The sequence below is a fragment of the Cygnus olor genome, chromosome 2 (assembly GCF_009769625.2).
Source record: "Cygnus olor isolate bCygOlo1 chromosome 2, bCygOlo1.pri.v2, whole genome shotgun sequence".
NCBI classification, from domain to species: domain Eukaryota; kingdom Metazoa; phylum Chordata; class Aves; order Anseriformes; family Anatidae; genus Cygnus; species Cygnus olor.
In genome coordinates this window covers 139,987,883-140,010,398 of record NC_049170.1, presented here as the reverse complement: position 1 = coordinate 140,010,398, position 22,516 = coordinate 139,987,883, and the positions used below count along the sequence as shown (strand labels likewise).

Genomic DNA, 22,516 nt, shown 5'->3' with positions numbered 1-22,516 from the left:
CTTGGCCTTTAGTTAGTTCGTAAATTAAATTCACAAGGAATTATTCTTATCATCCCATATGGCTTCCTCGATTACGAAGACCAGATTTCTTAAATCTAGATCATAAATTGCATCTGAGTTGAAAAATATACGTCTGAAAAACATTCGGTTGTGATTTGGAGTCTTTTGATGCCAAGTCCCTCAATTTTATAACAAAACTTTCACCATTTTTTGTCTGAGATGTTGCTTCCCTTACATTTAATGGATGTTGTTGCATCTTTTCATAATAGGCTCCAAGAATAGTTTTCAATGAGCAGGCACTTATCAATCACTATGCAGTAAACATTTCATCTTCTTTAAATAAATGGCATGTTTAGTCTCTTAAACTTTAAGGCAGTTTTTCCAGACTTTAACATACCCACGCAGAACTTTCTTAAGCTCCTCTCGAGTGAAAATCCATTTGGAAGACCTGAACTTAAAATTAGACTTAACATAGTCAATGAACTTACTAACTTTTTTTTCACACTTATATCCCACATGGGCAAGTTTGGTCATACTTGATTTATGTTCTCTTCTCTCTGAAAGACAACATTTTGTCTCAATGAAAGACTAAGTTACTAAACACAAGCCTACTGTCAACAAAAAAGGTACTGACTTGTAAAGCCATTGGGAACTCACCCGTTTGAAACTCCTTCTGCGCCTTTATTGCTTTTCTAACAAATAACTGTCCTATGGTTCTATCTTTAAATGAGTCAACTGTGGGATTGCAAAACACGTATGATCAGTTCATGAAATGGTAGCAGCCCATTCATTTTTTCTGATACTCACATTCTTGCTCTGAACTATACTGCACCTTCAGTACCATATGAGCCTTCTCAATTCTTTCTCCTTTCTTAAGTAGAAGATTTAAACACAATAACCACAACAACATAACACAATGGCAATAATAACGATGGTTAATAAGTTACATGCTGTTGAGAAAGTGAAAGATTTTTTGCCCTTGTCTCATGACATCCACAGGCAGGGTTCTTCCTAGGCCAAAGCCACAGGGAAAAGCCTCCTGATTCTCCCTCCCTCTCTCAGCCCCTTTCATTAACCCATCCTTTCTCATCCATCAGGTTGACTAGACTGAATGCACTGTTCTAAGCCCAGCTGGTCACTATTTGGTCACCTCCTGCAGTATACAGTGCTGGAAGAAGGTCTACCATATACATTGCCTTCATGACTTGTAAGTGGTCATTTCTGTCAGGGTTTGATCACCTCAGCAGTGCATGCTTGCAGCCCAGAAGGCCAACTGCATCCTGGGCCGCATCACCAGAGGAGTGGTCAGCAGGTGGAGGGAAGTGGTTGTCCCCATCTGTTCTGCTCTTATGACGCCCCATCTGGAGTACTCTGTCAAGGTCTGGAGGCCCCAGCACAAGAATGATGTGGGTCTGTTAGAGCGGGTCCATAGAAGGGCCACAAAGATGATCAGAGGGCTGGAGCACCTCTCCTATGACGAAAGGCTGAGAGAACTGCGGATGTTCAACTGGGACAAGGAAAAGGTCTGTGAAGACCTCATTGCGGCCTTTCAATACTTGGAGGGGGCTTATAAAAAAGATGGAGAGTGATTTTTTACTCAGGCAGACAAAGACAGGACAAGGGAGAATGATTTTAAACTAAAAGAGGGGAGAGTTAGAGTAGATGTTAGGAGGAAACTCTTCTCTCAGAGGGTGGTGAGGCAGTGGCACAGGCCGCCCAGAGAAGCTGTGGATGCCCCATCCCTGGAGGTGCTCAAGGCCAGGCTGGATGGGGCTTTGGGCAACCTGGTCTGGTGGGAGGTGTCCCTGCCCATGGCAGGGGGGTTGGGACGAGATGGTCTCTAAGGTCCCTTCCAACCCAAGCTATTGTATGAGTCTAAGCTGCAGTACTGTACAAGACTACGACAAATACAGTAGTGCTCTGCCATAATCTACTTGTGTTAAATAATTAATAATAATGTATTTGTGGATTATAAAGTCCTAGTAAAATGTTTTTACACTGGGTCATAAATAATTTAAAATAAAGAGTTTCATGGAAAATTTTCATATGGTTACAAATAAAACTTCACAAAGGGGTTTAGACATAATGTCAAGACATAATGTCCTTCTCATTTAGAAATTAGAAATTAAGCATCAAACAATGAGGATAGAGAAGAGATTTTTTATTTTTTTTTAAATAAAAGGAAAAGTATGCATCATATGTCTTCTTTGGACAAATGCTATGGGATGTCAAGGCACTCTGACCAGTGTTCCTTCCCCCAGTCCACCACCCATCTCAGTCCTGCCTGCAAACCCACTAAAGTTAAGAAGACAAAAGGAAGATACCTGTATTTTTCAGTATCTCTTGTCAGAGCCTTAACTTACCATACTACCATCTAGAGCTGAAAAAGCTGCTGGTAACATAGAGAGTATTAATATTGCAGTTAGAAGTCTACACAGATGTCTTTAAACTTCCCTGGAAACACCACTAACCATGAGAATCCCTAGAAGGAGAATCTGATGGTAATTTAGGATTGCTTTGAGTTCTCTGAATAGCACAAGGGGAGCAAGAGTGAATAGAACAAATTGCCCTCAGGTTATGATTGTGATCTGTTGACATTTTTAAGGCAAAGCACTCAGCCCATTTTCTCAAAAAAGCTGGACAATACTTGTACTATGGAATAATTTTGATTTTCCATTTCTTCCTTCAGCAGAAGAAACTTGGGATGTTTTGTATTATTGTATCTTTTCACAAAAAATTACCTACAACTTGTTGCTTCATGTGATTAACAAGCTAACTTTGTGCAGTACATATAAACAGTTAAGGAGATGTTTAACTACAGTTATCAGAATCTCGGCATTTCATGTAAAAGACAGGGAATATAAAAAACAATGTACCAAGTAAAACCATTAAGTTACTAAATACATACTCTTTCAATTCATCTATAAACATCCTCTTTATTTTCCTCATTTTTATACTACTTTTCTACAGTGTATTGCTTTTAATATTTACTTTGTTGCTTGAAATTTTGTAAGCTTTAATTCTAAAACATTTACAGGAAATGAATTGGAACCAAAATGTTTACTTGTTTCTTACTCTAACAGGTAATGAAGACACACACACAAAAAAAAGATGTGCTGCTGCCAGATTTTATTAGATGATGTGCATAACTAAATATCCATACTGGATGGAAGAGAAAAATATTTCTGTTTTCCTCACCTTCTTATCCACAATGTCTTAAAAACAGAAAACAGGTGCTGACTACGCTAGTGGTGCCAAGTTGAAGATGAGACAGCAATATAATGTTTCTCCCATACAAGAACTTAGCTATGGGGACAATGATGATTATCTTGTAAATATGTAGTCGATGGAAACAAATATTTAGCCCAGGAAACAAAATACTAAGTTAATTATTAACAATTCTTACATGGAAAATGAGAAGCTTTAGGCATCTGAGAATTTGACTCACTACATTTCAAAGCAGTATATGGTGTACCTGGGTGAACAAATAGAAAAAGCTGGGAAATTGTGTGTCTGGAATCCTGCCTCTCCCCTGAACATATCATGAAATCCTTTATTTGATGGGAATTCACAGACCAAAACATGTGAGCTACTATGCCAAAGCCTGAGGCACTTACGGATATAGCTGCACTACAGCTGCACACTTGCTTACCAGCTCTCACGAGGATTTGTCAGGCTGACTTTTAACAGCCTTCAAGCCTTGAGTTCTGCTGAGCATGAAGGTCTGAGGTAGAACTGCCACCCAGGCCTGCCCTGCTCTCAGTATCTGCAGAACTGACGTGGCTGCAGTGGGGCTCAAAAACACTTAGCAATGAACTGTCAATAACAGATCTTGGTTCCTGACTTTCCATCTCAACATGTTCCTTCTGGCCTGAAGATGTGTCCTCGAGGAAGAGGCAGGGCTGATGTCTACAGGGACCCCCTCCATTCTCAGGGAAGGTTTGTGGTATCGGGTACAGAGTAAGAAGTAATCATAAGGAGAACTCTCCCCAGATCCTATATATTTGTGCTGACAGTGCTTTCTTTAGATAAACAACTGGCTCACTCTTTCAGTATGGCTGGAGGAGGAAGCAGCACTGATACTTTATAAAATTAAAAAAAAATAATAAAAAAAATTAATTGCTAGACCAGTAAGAAGAGCATTGGATGGGATCTATAAACAGTTCTGGCGGCTGTGACCAGACCCCTCAGTACAAGACTGCAGTTGGCAGCTAATTTTTCCTCTGTCTTGCATTTTTATCCCAACATAAATGGCACAGATTCAAACGGGGAGAATGCTGAGAACCCTTCATCTCCAACGCCACACTGGATTGCTTGTTCACTCCCTCTTCTGGCTCCTTGACCACTTCTTATGGTTCTGACTACACTTCCTCCCTCACCTCTGTCTGTGGCCCTCCTCCACCAGCTGAAGGACCTCCTTTTAAACCACCTCCTGGCCCTGGTGAAGCTAGCCAGCCATGCCACCAGCATCACGAAAGTCCTTTGAGGATTCGGATTCTGGCAGCTGTGGGGCCTGCTCTCACTCCCTCACCTCCTGCGTCCACCCACTCACATCTCTGAGAGGAGTGACCTCCACCTCCCTGGTGCCATCAGGGAGTGGTGGTCACTACCTGGAGTGCTTCACTTGGTGTCTCTGTGATCCATTTCTGAGCCCTTGACCCACACTCCTTCCATTTTTCCCATGTGTCTTTCACTCTTATCACCTTCTAGGAGATCCTTTTGATCTTAGGAGATCCTACTAGGAGATCCAATGCTTTTGCTAACAAGAAGAGGAGAGAGACCCCAGGCAGCAGCTGTGTGTTCTCACAACTAAGCTGTGTTCCACTATGTAAAAAAATGCAGATGCCCATGATCTGTCAGGTACCCAAGTATTTAACCACAGATTTCTATGAATCATTTAATTTACAAGATGCACACAGATTTATTTTTGAAGTGTAAGCCATATAAGCAAAAAGAGTAATGATTCTTCCTTAGGACAGTCATTAAATTGTGTTAATGTTAAATATAATACTAAATATATTTTAAAATGTGTATACATATATATACTGAAAAATACCCTTGATGAAGCATTACCATAATTTATAGTCTAACATTGTGTCTCTGGATGACTGAACAGAAAACTTACTTGGAACCAGTCAGACTGACAGTGCAGTTGGATATGTGTCCTTTTGCATTTGGCGAAGTATGTTTTTTACTTGATGAAATTAATTGTGATTGTCTCTGTACAGTATTTCAGAGCTATTCAATTAATTTTATGTGGCTTCTATTTTACAAAAAAAAAAAGTACAAAACAAGAAAGTTCTGGAGCCCATAGCTCAAGAGGCAAAGTTAGAAATAAAGAGCTAATGATAAATCTAATTTAAATGGCAAGCATTTATACTCAACTTTTTTTTTTCCTGTAGCTATTCTTTAAACAGTCAAAATCAACATAACCATTTTATTAGACAGCTAAATATCGGACAAGTATTGCTTATTATTTTTAATGAACTAGTGTTCTTATTTAGGCAGAAAGACTAAATTAATGTTCTGGAAAATGTGGCTATATTTTGTGCTGATTTTTTTTCATTTCAGTGGTTTGACTACAACAGCTGCTCTTGAGGGCCATAAGGGAAGAAAAGGTAGACAGCACTGGTTATTATTAGACTAACATAAATGTAGAAGAGATTTAAGTGAAATTTGAATACTCTGAACTACTTTATTTATGTATCCCCTTTCAGAGAATGACAATTGTTTTATGGCTGCATATTTTCTGAGAATTTTTGTGTGAGATGATAGTTAGCATTTCTCTTTTCAGATCATGTTATCTTTGTAAGGTGCAGAAACGTGGATGGCATTACCACTTTTACTTAAAGCAAACAATGAAGGCATGCAAAAAAATTAAGTTTGTGCCTGACAGCAATATACTGATAATTCATATATTTGGAAATGAAACAACGTGAAGCTCATTTTTGGCAAACCACATTAAACTGTTTGCAGTGACCCAACCCAATGACAAATTTACCCTGTGAAAAGTTCCTCTGCTGTTAACACACAGAAAGATAAGCAAATACTGCTGCAGGTTTGGACCCGTATTTTAAAAAGGTTTGAAAGATTTTTTGTATTTCAACAAATTCATTTTATTAGCTTCAACAGAAGTCTTAGCCTTCACAGACTCGAGATGTGGTAATTTGAATTTCATTAGTTTTATGTTACTTCACTTGATTTTTTGTAAGAAAAAAATGTGTTTATTCTGAGAAACGCTGTTCCTCCTACCAACAATCATAGTAGGTAGATGAAAGAACTTTTTTTTTTTTTAATGCAGACACTAAATCTCAACTACTAAGAGAAGAAAAGGGATAGCATTTCTCTATCACACTATTTGAATAATGATTTCTTTCATATATATGAATCTTCTTCCGAGCTAGGTGGAAGGAACAGCCTTTGCCTAAACGATAAATAGATAAATAATTCTATAAACAAATATATATTCTGTAGCAACTTCTGTTTTCTTTAGAAGTTATATCATCGTTAAATATTTCCACGCATTTCACTGCCAAAATAACCACCAAACTCATTGTAACAAGGATACACCAACCTCCTTTAGACAACTTATTCAAAACCTGGTTGCATCTAACAGTCAGATTTATAAGAGGTATCTAGTATTTGTCTCACACACCTTTTCTCAGAATACTCTAAATTTCATTATAGTCATCATTAACTGGTTAATTATCTTCAGCATGTAAAATGTTAGGCATGCAATGTGAGCTGGGGCATTAGGTGGGATTTAGGCAGCAAAGAACTTTTCAGAGAATAGCAGCAACAGCCTTTGCATTCCCATCTCTCTGTACACGCTAGCTCCCCAGAAAGATGAAGGTATGATTATTTCACATTTCCTGGTCAGCAATAGACTTACAATAACGTAGCTGGCTAAAACATGTCAGCTAGATTCTGCCCTAAAATATCTCTGTCTCTCCACTGATTTCACAGGAAACCTAGGGGACTTTGATCAGAATCTGAACTCAGATGAGACAGACCTGGGCACACTCTCATTTCCTTCCACAGCCTTTATAAAATCTTCTCGATGCCTACTAGCAGCCTCCTAAGCCCAGTGTTACTTTTTGAAATATTCCTGCCAGATACTCAACTTTTAATACAAGCTCTATTTCACATTTGTAAATCCACTGACTCAAAGGTTTATATAACTGAAGACTATTTTAGCAATGCAAAGGGTAAAGCGTTTCTAATGAAAACTGAGAAACTACAGATGAATGCAGCAAGCATTCACGATCTATACATTTTGTCCCTGGGATTTTCTGCTATTTCCCTATCTAGATTCTTGACTTCTGAAGTAAGTCTTATAAAGAAAGATTAAATATAGAATTAGAATTTAAGGGAACACAACTTCTGATTGTGTTTCAGCTACAAGCTTCTCGTGTGACCAAGTGACATTAACCTCTTTGGAAAAAGGCCATTAGCTTGGTGATAGGTCAAAGTAATTTTTAACCTCACAGGAAAAAAATGTACATTTTATCTGTGATATTCTTTAGGGAATCTTCCGAACAAATCACTTAGTCTTTTAAAACTTGTCTAGAAGGTAATGTACAAACACAGTCCAAACATTTAAAACAAGGTCTTTCTTGTCAAAGAGACCGTTTAGATAAAGAATAAAAAAAAATAATTAATTATAGCTTCAGTTCCTTGATTTGCCTTGCATTTGACTGAAAGAAGAATCAGCAGAATACGACAGAAGTGAAGCTGGCATGATGCAGGAAACAGAGATAGTAGCAGTAATATTTGGTCTGTTAATAATGCTTTTTAGACCATGTGTTTTAATTAGGCATTCATGTATTATAAACAATAATTCCTACTTAATCCTAATGAAAAATAAACTTCCAGAGATAGTACTGGCATCTCAGCTGTCAGTACTGTATTGTCAGACAGTCAAAATAAATAAAAATGCCTTTCTTTTCTAACTTCACCTGAAAATATATGGCAGAGTAGAATATAGCTGGAGATGGAAAGCACTTATTAGATGATCTGGTTTGTTTCCATGACAATGAAGGATCTTTCCCCACAGTACATTTTCTAGAGATTTCTTAATCTAATTTCTGATGGTTTCCTGTTTGTTTGTTTGTGTTTGTTTTGTTTTTAAGGCTTATGCAATGCCATTTGCTAGGTTATTCATTCTACAATGGGGTAGATTAAGAAATTTGAATGGACATTTAGTCTAAACTTTATATTGATTTCACCATACTTCAGGATTTTTTTTAAATCTCCTAAATGAATCTCTTTCATCCTTGCTGTTTAAGTAATTAATACATACATATGCTGCTAAGCTGTCTTCTTTGAACAATAATTAAACCAACCTGGGCATATTTCCATTTCTCTTCACTATTCTATTTCTTTTGTGGTGGTGTTTTTTGTTTGTTTGTTATGTTTTGTTTTTGTTTTTGTTTTTCATCTTTTATTGCTTTTCTGAAATGTAGATTTGCTAGAAACATATTTCCAGAAATATGCTCAGTGATTCCAGTGTCTCAGAGTCTTATAGGACAGCATGTTCCATCCAAATTCACAAAGTTATAAACTACTCAAAACCTAAGATGGCATTTAATGGTTTTTCAGTAGGCTGCAACCTGCAAGTCATGGTTAGCCTCAACAGACACCTATGGACTTTATGTGGAAAACATTAAATTTGCATTCTACAGAAGATGTTTATCTAAAGCTCATTGCTTATTTCTAGGAGTCTATATTATCTTCATCTCAATTCCTGAGTGATGAACATTGAACTTGCGTTCCTAACTAGGAGTTCAAATGAGAAGCTCCTTTCCCACTAGAACCCCAAATTATCATCACCTAATAAAAAAGATGGTTTAGAGAAGAAATGCAAGGATGTTTGGGAGGAATAGTGTAACAACTTTTCGTGGCAAAGTACAAAGCTATTTTATTATATTAGATTTACTGAGGGAAAAGACAGAAGTAGATATTGTAATCCTCTTTAACAAATAAATTGATTCTGTATATATCACTTGAAGAAATTAAGCCAGCAGTGTAAAAACAATCTTTGTTGACTAATCAAGATCAATATGAAGATTCATGGAAAGTAATCTTTTAGCTAGCACGTTTTAGTCTTGTGGTTAGCAGATTACAGAGCTACAAAGAAAGTGAAAAAAAGCTGTACTAGTGCCTTATTCATTGTACTGTTTGTACAGATCTCAAAAAAAATGAGACTTGCTATGTAAATATTTAAAATACTATTTTACTGGACTAGAACTCAAAAGCTAAAAGATCGCTTCAAGACAGTTGTAAGCTTTACTGAGAGAACATCTAGAATACCTGAAATTTTTCTTTTCCTTTATAAAAGAAACAAAGTTAAATTTTCTGCTTTAAAGGAAAAAAAACAGAATTTAGCATTAACTGTGGAACCAGTAATAATCCACAATAATACACGAATACCTTTATAAATGTAGTATCATTCCTGGTTAAGAATTCAAACCATCTTATTTCTTATACATGATTATATACCGCAAATAGAATGCAGCAGCCCTGCAGCAGAAAGTGCAGCTAATCAGCACAGAGTATATCATAGACAGAAAATATAATCAGGCGAAATGGAGGGCACGCTTTCACTGCAGAGTTAATACATACTGCTGCTGCGATATTGACAGTATCCTTCCTCACAACTGCTCTCATAAACCTCTTCTTCCAATTCGGTAATGTTTGTAAATTGGACTTCCCAACATGTTTTGAGTACAGGTGAAGCCTGTGGTCTATATCCAAAGGACCCTACTAGGAATGCATCAGTTTCATGCTGGCATTAGTCAATCTGCAATCAGTATGAAGTGCATTAACATTAATCATTATAGTGCTTTCTTATATTTTTTTCAGGGTATTCAGTTCAGTCTTGATGAAACACACACTAAAAATATAGTGCGTCACGTGATTAAGCACAAAACCTGTCAAAATAATAGAAAATAAAATTTTCTTTCTAGATCTGCTCAGTACATAGACTAATCTAGCACACCAAGAAAAGCAAAGCTTAATTCAGAAATCCAAAATTAATATATTGGCCTGAAAACATTACCTTTTCTTGGTTTTAATTATATAACTTAATGTGTTCTATTCTGGGAAAAAAAAAAAAAAAGTCACCAATTTTGCTAGTGCAAAACCATTTGAAAAACTAAAGCAAAGATAAATCATTTGGTTTTAGGTGTTGATATGGATAGGGAAAGATGCTGAATGTTTAATGAAGTGCTTCATTTTGAAATAGAACAAAATTTATCCCCCCATAGAGTATTATATAGGGAAAAAAATGAAAGCTTTTGAAACGTGTTATTTAGTAGATACATGGAGATAACAAAAAATTAACAACTACTCTATTGCCATAGTTTAAACTTTGCATTACATGTGGAATGCCTGATGCATGATTGAAAGGTTATTCTATTATTTTTGCAGCATTTTCTTGTCAGGGGAGAGAACTGAAACAGGGAAGGAAAAAATACAGATAGGCAAGGGACAGAAATAACACACTGCAATGAGTAGGTCCATATGATAAACTGTTTCCTATCTTATCGCCACACTGTCACACTCCTCAGAGTTCAGTGTACTTTTTCCACACATTTTCTTGGCAATTACAATGAACTAACATTATTTTCTGGAGGAAAAATGTATCATGCACTAACACATCGCTCCAAATTTGAAATTGTTATAATGAAACTCCCAGAATTCAAGTAAAGCTGATATGTTGCCAAAGACCTACTTAAGAGAAACATTTTTTCTTCTTTTTACTTAGTTCATCTTCAGCTGAAGCAACGGTAGATCCCAAATTCATTCCCAATCTGACCCAAAGTGTTGTTTTAATATCCACTTTCTCCAATGTGAATATATGCAGCAGATTTTCTATGTATGACACAAGAACAGTTTAGATCACTCATATGTAACCAAAATGAAATTCTGATTAATATACCCTGCATAGCTTCAGTAGAAAAGTAATTATTGAAACAGCATTTAAACACTAATGATTATTCAAAAGGTTTCCCAATTAAAGGTTAGTAGGAAATGTTCACATTTCTCAGCTGCATTTATTTCTATATTTATCTGTGAACTCTAAAATACAGACATATTCGTAATGGATTACACCAACAGACCAGAATCCAGAACAGACCCCACTGCATTAGTTCTATGTTACTGCAATAAAACACAAAAATCCAGATCCACGGGTTCTTCCCCAGTTTACCATCAGCAATAGCCACTGTAAATCAGTGAATTTTTCTGTGATTCACAGGAGGAGAAGGTATTTCTGTACACTAGTGCAACAGAAACAGAACCTCTGAGTAGCTTGTACAGTTACCCAGCTTTCTAGAGTCTCCATTACACTTAGCAAGTATTATCAAACACACTGCCCAACATCATCACACTTATTTCCCTGCAAATACAAATACATTTGCTTTATATGTATATAAATATATGCTTGCTGAATTGTATGCATTTAATTTATTTATATGTATGTAAATTTATACGTTTATATGTATGTTTATTTATTTATATGCATATAAATATATGCTTCCAGAACTGAGAAATTATGTTCAATTCTTAAATTAATTGAAAACACTCTGAAAGACCCATCCCAAGATGAAAAATTACCATGGTGAAGACACAGCAGCTGTGTAGCTGACTATCTAAAGAAATAATGCAGTTAGTAATACGGTGCAATTTGCAGCTGGTATGACTGAGGGCATCCTCAGTGCAAGTGAAGGGTATGCCACAAAATCCTTTTGCATCTCTAAGATATTCAAGCTATGGCCTGAAATCTAAAGGTGAACGTAAATTTCTAGAAAATAGAATGAAATTTTCCTTTGATCTCTCATTTGTGTATACACGCACACCCAGCATCATGCTTTCCGAAGAATTATAAATTAAACTTCAATCTGCCCATGGCATATTGAATAGGAAATATATACCAGAAAACTCCAGCAGAGAAGTTCATATTATTTTCTTGGCACTGCAAAGGAAATGTTAACAGTGGCAGGTGCAGAATTCAGATCCCTGCACCCCCCAGTTCTTTGACCGAATGATGCTGACACCTTCTTCTCATGCTGTAGTCTAAAATAAGAGATTTGAAATACCATTACAGGTACTCCTTATACCCCATGATTGTGCTTCATACTATGAATGAGCATGCTTTACCATTAACGATCTACACTAATCACAAGCTTTTCTGCATGTAAATTATTTGAATTGCTGTGGTTTTAAAACCATAATTCTTGTTGCATTTTAAAATCTTTTCTGTCCTCCCTGAGACTTTTCCAAAACTTGCAAAACTGTAACAGTTAGATGAAGTAGGTTCTATTGGAAAAGTTCTTGAAAATAGGGCATTAGAGGCATTTATTATAGGTTATTTGAATAATGGTCAGGCACAGTGGTAGAGTCGCTGTGATACAGAAGAGCTGTAAAAATTGGGTCTTCTTTAAAAAACACATTTTCATGTAATTTTACAGCAGAACAATGCCACCAACAGCAGTGAAAAATGGAAGCTGTCAAGTGAACGGAACGCTGCCTGCCCCTGGGTTCCCAACATCCACACAAAATGCACTTGCTATGAGTGCAATCTGAAGACGCAGGAGCAACAACATAAAAAATAATACTAGGAAAATCAAAGAATGCAAAAAGAAATATTGGTATATAGAAGAAGAGAGGGTAGGTTGGGAGAGGAGATTTTATGCTTGTGGTTTCGGCCAGTTTTTTTGAAGCTATTTTAGATTTTTTTATGATGTTTGCATATCTACACTTGCAACTAAATTTTGCAGGACTGAGATAAGAAATCAATAATTGGAGTGTATTTCATCTTGAAATTCTGGGGTCCCATCTTTTAGTAGTGCTAGAATCATCACGTTCTTAAGACACTTCAAAAATAGTATTTTGAATGCATTATATGGAGGAAAAAAGATCAAATTTGTATCAAATTTTCTCATTTATCATTTATTTAATAATGAAGTATTTTTCACTTACAAATACACATACATAATGCATGCTAAAAGGCCCTCTCTTTGGTGCATAATAGCTAAACCACATACTAAACTTCTTTGGTTTAGAGTATTTCTTAGCAAATTCATTTATTACTTTACAGATTTAGAAGGATAAATATTATGAAACAGTTAACATAATTGCATTTCCTTGCCTGTCAGCTTAGTCTTGTGCACCTTTTAACAAGTAAAGGTTATTGTTCAGATTATAACATTAATGGCTGTTACAATCTAAAAGGAATGAACTAAAAGCTAAGTTCTTAGAAGTATTAAGTTTCATGATAAAAAATTATCTTGAATACCAGAAGATAGGACTTGGAAGTGTATCTTCATCAGACAGATAAGTCAAAAGTTGCAAGCAGGATACGGTGTATTAATCAAGATCTATTTCAGCCTTATACATAAAGACAGTATGCAAATTCACTCTGACTTCAGTAAGATAAATCCAACCCAATTCTTGTTCTAAAACCAATAGAATTTTATATTTCAACAACTAGATCTGTAATCCATGCCATACTTAGACAAATTTGGGACAAAATTCTCCAATATGCAAGATTTTTATGTCATTTCTCATTCTCACAGTTATTCTTTGTCAGGGTTAAGGGAAAAGGGTTTTGCTTCCCTGTTGCAAAGCACATGCTGAAGTGAAGCCAAGGGCTTGAAATATTTCCAACTTCTGCTTCAAGCCTCCTACCTAAGGGTAGGGCTAAAATGATACTGCTAACTCCCATACTCACCTCAGATTTCACAGTTTATGAAGGACCGATATTCTTTTTTTATTATCCCTTTTATCAGAACATTATGAACCACCTGAAGCCCAGCTACCAATCTTTTTGGAACTGTTTCGAAACCTCGTATTTTCTCTAAATAAACATTTGTTCTACCTTTTCACTGCAAGTGTGTACTCCTGGGGGATCTAAAGGGATGCTCTGTCCATAGCAGCTGGAAGGCTAGCCCTGTCTCAATGGTAAGGCAGGAAGAGCTGCAATACTGCTCTCTTCCATCCTCATTTATCCAGACCACACATCCAAAGTTTCCACTTTCATTGTGTTATTCTGTCCATCTCTCAGTTGAGACCATATTCATGAGGTTTAAATAAGATTGGTCACCCTTCTAATTCTCTTCCTACCCAGAACCACACTGTACCAAGATCAAAACCAGTAAAAAACACTTCAAGAAGCGGATCAGCAGGAGGGCCCACACCAGAGAAGCGGCCTACCTCCTCCTCGCCGCTGCCAGGAGTCAGCAGAGGCCACAGGACAGCTGGCAAAGGGCCTCTACCGAGGAATACAAAGATATATCTTAGTTGTAATAAGGAGAAGTTTGCTTTTTGAAGCACCATGTTTCCACAGTTCATTGCTATAAGTACTATTCCCGACATGGTAAATGAATGTTGCCATTAGTAGGCCTGTTGGGCCATGAATGTGCAGGTGATTTAACTCGCTGGCCGGCCTTGAAGGAAAAGAGCTAAAACAATAAAGAAAGGAGTGAAAATAACAGGTGAGGGTCTCAATGAGCATTCTTCTAACATACTTGGTACTGAGCAATGGAGGCCTGGTTTAGACTCTTACCAGGGTTTTTTGACCATACAGGTGGGAAAATGGAAATGTTTATGAATATGCATCTGAGCAGCTACAGCGTATGGTCTGGCACACTGCCTTTGCCTCATACCAGAACGCCCAAGGAACCCGAGGCGCTGTGGAACAGACTCACAAACCACCCACGGCACTTTTACGGGAGTGACGACACCCAAAGAAGGGTGAAATGGCTAGCTGGGGCTAGTTAGTGGCAGTCACCCCAGCCCAATCCACCACCAAAGGTATCTAGTGTCCCATAAAGGTCCATGGCTAGAACTTTTGATTTCTAGATGTCTGCTGGAACATGCACTTTTCATAAACTACTGGGCTCTTTAAACAGATCTCTTTAAAATGTTTCAAGTCATGCAGACAAAATCACCAGTCATTTTTTAATATCATGGCATCTACCTTTTCTTCCTCTGGAAAAAGAAGATAATACCCACATCTCATAAGGATGCCGTTAGGAATTACAGGAATTATCTGAGTTATTCAAGAATGGAAAGGGATTCTTCTCATATGTTCTGATCAAAAATGTTGTACTCGATAACTCAAATATAGCTTAGATTTCTATTGCTCTCATCCTGGTTAAATATATATATATATATAAAAAGTTTTAAGGCATGTTTAATTGGTTCCAAATTTAGGGTGATTTAAATTCAAAAATTTAACATACTAACTGGATTGTGGTCAATTGTCCACATTTGACCCCTCCTCTTTTTTTCTTCCTGGTGGGAAGTTGCAACCACGTGCCAGGTAGGATATTATTAGCATCCTCATGTAACAGTAGCTGATGCACAAAGAGAACAGAGAGAAACCTGTTACGGCTGCAAATATCCCCGGCTCTGTGAGATTCACAGAGGAAGCATATGTCACTTTATTAAATCTGCAGCAACTGAGGTGGAAGTAACAGAAGGTAGCTCTCTCCAGAGCTGGAAGAGATAGGAAGGGAGATGGTTCTCTAAGGAAATCTCTCTTACTTTTCTCTCTCTGACGGGTTTTTTCCCCAGAAAAGGGGATTTAAAAAACAAGCCAAAAAAAAAAAAAAAAACCAACAGCTGCCAAGACAGGATGCAATACAGAACTTCTTCCCAAAAAGAAATAGCTTCAGGGCATGTTCAGTTTCTTCTTGCATGGCAAACAGAAAGATGAGAAGAAGGAAACTAATATACTTGTGCTGCTTGCCCCACTTTCTCCCAAAGTAGCAAATTAAGGGCCAAAGGATGAATGGTGTTCAATATACTTGTTCACAGCTCAAAGAGGACATGGAGTGCTCTGTGAGAAGGACGCACGGCAAAGGTGCAGAAAAGTCCAAATGTGGTCACTGAGCTCCCTCACCCCTGCTGTTGTTGTGGTAGTGGGTTTTTTTGTAATCCAAATGCTTGGAATTTTTAAACGAGTTACAGGAAGAAGAGGAATTAAAAATGTTCTCCTTATTCTGACAGCTGCTTTTCATGAGATACCAGGAAAGAAAGTTGTAAGAGTTTCTCTCTGCCTTTTATATACAACCTGTTGTCTTAGTCTTATATACTATCTTTGCCTTATATATGTCTTTGTCTTGTATACAACCTCTTTGTCTTTTATATAACCTGTTGTCCCAGCCAGTCTTCCCCTCGTGTTTATAGAAGTTTATATATATGCATATGCGTTCACCTCAATATGGTTCACGACTCCAATTTTAGGTGAAAAAAGATACATGATCATATGACATGGCTAACCTCTCTGAAGTAATGCAGAGATGTAGGGCTGGCGTTAGCTTAGTTTTGGAATCCTGATCGTGTCTGATGTAACACACTGTTAGGAACTGCGGGGAAAATAGCTTTGCTATGCCTTTGACTAGTCAAGGAAAAAAATATCAAGAGGAGGAATACAAACAAATGTTCTGGATTTTTTTTTCTAGCATTGCATGGCTTTTCAATTGATGAAGCACATCAGCTGAAAAATTCAGGAGATGGTTTAAGATGGATTTATATGAATCTAGCAGGGAAGTGAAAATCCCAACAAACAACATTATTAAAAGTAGTTATGGGCAAGCTCCGTTCTGAATGGGAGGGAGGCAGTTGCAGTTATTACTCACTACCATATGTCAGGATATGGACAATAGACTCAGTTCTAATGTCATCTCTGTGTTTTTATCCTTGACTCTTGGACTAGAAATACGCGTAAATGCAACATACCCTTAAAATTATTGCAAACCCCATGCTTTGTTGAACCTATACAGAGTTAGGAAAATTAAAAAATCTGTTCTGCAGAAATATCTCCACAATATCATTTCCCAACAGGGAACAGAAAATGATCTTTTTCCTTCAATGTCGAAGTAATCATTAATTGCACCACGATGAATAACAAATGTCTGTGTCAGTAATTCTTGACATCATGTGATGGCTTAACTATAAAATGGAGCATTAGTAAATAGCTCATAGGTATCTTCAGGAAAGAAAACAGAAAATTAAATAATGAAAATAAATAATATTTTTCTGCTAGAATGATATTTTCTGTGTAAATATCTGGTTTCATAAATGTGGTAATATATTAGTTATTTTAGTAACCTTTTGAAAATCAGCATACTTATGTAAAAGATGCTTACCAAGGAGTTCAAAAAGTGTAAATGCTTAAGAATCTCTAAAAATAATGGGCTGAAACTTAATGAAATAAAATATAGTTTACTTTTTTAAACTAGGTGTGTCTAATTTCAAAACATGGACCATTCCCAAGCCTCTGCTGTACATAGAATTCGTGGTAAGAACAACCTTGATACTGGTACTTGGGGCAGAATATAAGTTATCTTATGCCCCTGTGTGGCCAACCTATACAACAAATTCACCTTCACATAGCTGTAACAAAATAAATATTAACATGTTGTGGGACAAACTAGGTGTAGGTAAATCCATTGCTTTCCATTCTCAGAAAAACCCTGCTAATATATACTGCAATGGTAAAACTGCACTGATACTCTTCTGTGCCATTTGTATCAATTTTAGTCACAAAAGATACTTGCCATAATGCAGTGATGTGTTAATCTGAATATTGCCCAAAGCAACTGTGACTTCTCAAAGCGTGCTGCTACAAATAAAGCATCTGACAGCACAGTATTTGTACCCTGAACTCTAAATGAAGAATGACAATCAGAATATCCAATATATCTGATAATTAAAGGCTTTTAAAGACATTCAAAAACTTTATCTCATTGTCTTTACTCATGTGAATGACAGTTAACATCATCAGAAAAAAAATACAGTTCAAAAATCTGGAGCTCCTTTAGATGCTGCTGTGCAATCTGGATGTAATGTAAGCACTTGGTATGCTTTCAGAATCAAGAGAAAGCTCTCCCGATTTCTTTCCCCACCCTTTCCTTTCCCAGACACATGAAGACTTTATTTCCCAAGCTTTTTGTCTGCCAAACGCCAAGAATGCCAAACAATTCTACTGATTGCCTAACATTAGGTAATTCTAATAATTTTCCAACAGAAAGCAACCTACCTATTGCAGGGGAAATAGCACTGCACTCACAAGGTAGGTGAAACACGATTTTGAAGTAAACTCTTAGCACGTACTGCTTCAGCTGGCCAGAGCTGGTAATGTGGGACAGGAGACATGCAGGACCCGGAGGAAGACCCCGTAAAGCTCGCCCTTTTACACCCACAACAGCATCTTACTGAAAACCGAACTGCAATATTCCTCCAGCTGAAGCTGTTAGCAGAGGCTAACTAAAGCCATTTTGATGGTAAAATCAATCTAACTCATGGGGAGTTCAGTGTCATTTGGGTCCTCTCACACCAGCTACTGTAACACAAAGAACATGCAATGAAAAGCCAACTCATGTAAGGTTTCTATGTAAAATGACAAAAAAGCAGTTTAATATATATTGCTGCTAATGTTTGGTATAATACCAGAATGCCAAGGCCAGGATAACTGGCTTTCCAAAAACGAAATCACAGCATATCTCAACTTCAGGAGAACTCTTAAGAATACAGATCATGTGAAAATTAATAGGAATGTATTTTCAGTTACAGTTATATGCAGACTACCTATTTCCCTATGACTTTTCTTAATATTTTATTACCTGCTATGCTATTAGTATCTGTAAGCCTGTTTTCTCCACATTATTGGTTTGTATACCAGCAATTAATCATTTTGTGCTTAATGTCAGCTGTTATCTTTCTGGACTCTGGCTTTTATTTTTTAGATATAAAAAGAGACTGGAAAGAAAACTGAAAAAGCACAAAAGGCATCTCTTTATAGTCCGAATAAATATTTAACTTCAAAGCTCAAAGAGACAGACCACGTTATACCTTGGAAAAGCACAATCTTTCACATGCTGTAGGTATTTTTGTTTTCCTTGCTACAGTTCTGAAACATGAACCCTTAATGCACGAACAATCAGGTTTTAGCAAGTATGTTACCTTAATAATGCAAATCTCAGTGAAAAATCTACCTAAGATATATACTACATTGATATAATCGGAAAAATCAAAATATAATTTTTAATGAGTAAGACAGTAAAAAGGAGTACCCTCCAAAATAAATTTAGGTAAGACTTTTAGTGACTACTCAATATGTGACTTCTTCAAAGCCCTTTTATCATGACCAAGTTTAAAATACTTATTCTGAATTTAGAAAGAATCTCTTTACCCCGTAAGTTTAAATAACTTTCAACTAATAAAAAAGTTTAAATAACACAGAAAGCACGACTTGTCTACCATGGTTACTGCTGCATATTGTTAAAAAATTGCACAATGTTTTGCACTGGTACCCAGAAAAACATTAAACAGCTTCTTATAAATGTAGAAATATTCTCATCCTAAACCTGACAGCCCGTACTGGGTGGGAAGCTGGGTTTCCAGTAATCCTTTCTTCTTTGCCAGTCTTCTAGAATAAATGTAATTCTAAATCTCAGGCACAATAAATGCAAACAAATATTTCTCTGATGTCTTTTGATTGGAAACTGCTATCATTTGCAGCTTTTGCATGAGACTTACAACAAAATACACACCTAAAAGCAGTACGCAGATGTATCTGTACAAAATTAAGAAGCAGCATGCACCTTGATCTGCAGAAAGCAGGCACTTTGATCTGCAAAAACAGATACAGGGAACCAGGAATCGGTTTGTAGATGACTGGAACAGTTGCTAAGGGCTTTGTTGGTTGCTGCAGGCCTGAAACTATGCACTTGGAAATATGCACTGTTTTACAATCACAGTTGATAATACATGAATTATTGCTCCATTTTGTTGAGCTTCAAAGATCTCACAGCACACTAAAGGGAGGTAAGGAAAATCCCACTGACTCCAGATTTCATTTATATCTAAAAGAATCTTAATTTACTAAACTGATTGTGATTACTAAAGCTGCCTCCCCAATTCTGCATGCCTAAATAGAAATTCGCAGCCGCGATATGAGAACTTGAAAGCACTAACATTAAATAAATAGTAAAATATTTATAAAAGAAACACCAGGAGTAAGAGAGAGAATCCTTAGAACAATGCTCTGGGAAATAAGAGTTTTCTGAAGTATTAAATACAAATATCATTGTATTGAAGCGTGGATATCCCATTTAAAAGGGATTTCTCCCACAGATACAGAGAAGAAGATTAAAATGCTGGATACAGTCTCTGCAATATTACTTCCACGCTTTTTCCAGAATGTTTCCATCAGTGCACTATCTTTACAAAAAACTACAGGATTCCTCTTCTCCCCGATCTGCACTCACAGGCTTTCAGATAAATTTCTTAATCATTTTTTTTCTGTTAATATTTAAAAGCAGTATGGAAAAGTTCTAAACATCAGTATTACAGTATTATCTTTACTGAATGCAACAAAAATGAGTTGCTATTAATTCAGTTTCCTCTCAGAAATAAAACTAAGCAGCCAATTTAATAACCATCTCCCACAAATAAACAACTTCTCCCCATCGTCTCTAATTTCCACAAAACAATAGCTATACATAAAAGGATAGCCCACAGAGCTGACTGACCTACTGCAAAGCATCCCCTGATCAGCTGTAATTTGGCTAGTTAAAGCCATTAGTGAAAAGCATCGCACACAGAATCAAAGTCTTCTAAAAATAAGGAACTGCTGTCTGCCTGTGTTGCAAATGCTATGCAGGGCTCCTAATTTACATCTTCCAACAAATTATATATGGTTAAACAGGCACATCTCTGAACATTTAATCCTTTCACTGCCACATCCACCCAGGAATCGTTTTCCCAGGCAAATTTGTTTATGATTATTTAATATGCTTTAAGGATTATAGCTAATAATGCTGGCTTCTAATGGCAGCTAATGTATTTGGAAGATACATATACATCTTAAATATTTTATTCTATCTGTGCTGGTTTTATTTCTGCAGACTGACTTCTCATTCAAATCCTTACATAAAACATAAAAGCACCAACAGAAGAGAGTCATTGCTACCATAAAAATGTTAATATTTAAGAGTGCAATTAGAAAGGTATCGCACTGAAAAACATGCAAATAGATTGCTATCAGCACAAGCATAGAAATGGTAAGGGAAACATGTTTCATTTCTACTTACCTAGTATTGTTCAGCGTCTGTCCAAAAAGATCATTTTGTAAAATATTTGGAGGGGATGAGAAAACCCCATGAAAATGAGATAAAACAGAATTGCAGACCTGGCGCAGTGTCTCAAATTGCATTTTCTTTTTCCTTCCCTTCTATTTTTCTTCACCACCTGTCTTAAAAGTCATCTATTTTGCACACACCATCAAATGCAAACATGCCAATCAAGTTCCATATTTCTCCTGGTCTCTGTAAAAACTGTGCCTAAATGAGCAGGGGCTGATAGTTAATTGTACAGTCATTATTCTTCTAATTCAGTCGTAGAAGATTTAGTACCCGTGCGGCTTTCTCCTGACTGTAGCAAGAATTCTAAACAGCAGTAAGCTTTTTGGGCATTCCCAGCTGAAGTGTGAAGCTGAGCTGCTTTCATGTACTCTACTCATATTTCTCTAAGCCTATTAAAAACACGCAGTGAATAGATGCTGTCGTCAGGAGTTTCAGCACATCTGGCTGCCAGCAGTAAAATCTCAGAAGTAATAAAAATGAGGACAAGGCATCCTCACACTGTTACTACTGTCTAAGAGGAGGAGGATTTCTGCATCTTCCCCTCCTCCTTCCCTCCCCTGTAAAAATGACTAACACCAGTGGCCGTGTATGTAAGTCAATTTTTTTTTTTTAATGTAAAGGCAGCTCTACAGGACAGACAGACCACTCGAAAAATATTTTCACGTAATAAATAACATGTAGCTGAGACTGTAACGACAGACCTTTTGTCTCATCGGGAAGGCTATACTGTACCTCACATGAGATAACAGGTTTTTCATTGCAAACATTTAAATGTAGGACCAATTCATGGCTGAAGCAAACAGTATGCATCTTATACGCAACTGCTCTGTTAGGTACTGCACATGCAGCATCGAGGCAATGATTTATCATTGAAAACCTGAAAAAACACCCAAAGGAATTGTTGCATTATATATATATAAAACATTTCAAAAATTAGAAGCCCTTAGCACCTTTTAAAAGTTCATCGCACAGAATCAACCATGCTAGAACTGAGCAAAATCAGTGGCATCTTTGGGTGCTCCGTACCTGCCTACCTCCAGGCAAACCCACTGTGTTAGGAGCCGGTGCACGTACAGGATAGGAAGTCAAAGAGCAAGAAGCAGAAGCAGACTTTTAGCAGAGGACCACAGCAAAATTCTGCAGCAGAATATGCATGGTGAATGCTACTGAATGTAGAGAAAACAAGTACCCCTGGCTCAAAGCATGTTTTCCTTTTTTCTTTCAATACTTGTGCCAGATTAGAGGATAGCGTTACATAACATTACAGAATATATTCTATCATCAAATTGAAAAACAACAATTAAAAAGATTTGCCTTAGAATATCTTATTTACTATGCGCAGCTTTTAACATCTTAGC

At 36.8% G+C, this 22,516-nt stretch overlaps 1 protein-coding gene across 23 annotated transcripts in view; it reads right to left on the bottom strand.

Moving 5' to 3' along the window:
- Nucleotides 1–22,516, bottom strand: part of RIMS2 (regulating synaptic membrane exocytosis 2) — a 468,287-nt gene that overhangs the window by 300,118 nt on the left and 145,653 nt on the right. For 4 of the 23 annotated variants that reach the window (XM_040546657.1, XM_040546663.1, XM_040546654.1 and 1 more), the window contains exon 1: nt 21,108–21,686. The exons of 16 other annotated variants lie outside the window; for them this stretch is intronic. In XM_040546657.1, coding sequence (XP_040402591.1) covers nt 21,108–21,229 — 122 coding nt within the window. In that variant the 5' untranslated portion in view covers nt 21,230–21,686. Of the gene's footprint in view, nt 1–21,107; nt 21,689–22,516 lie in introns of those variants that run through there. 3 more of the 23 variants (XM_040546664.1, XM_040546659.1, XM_040546656.1) reach the window with 2 other exon arrangements.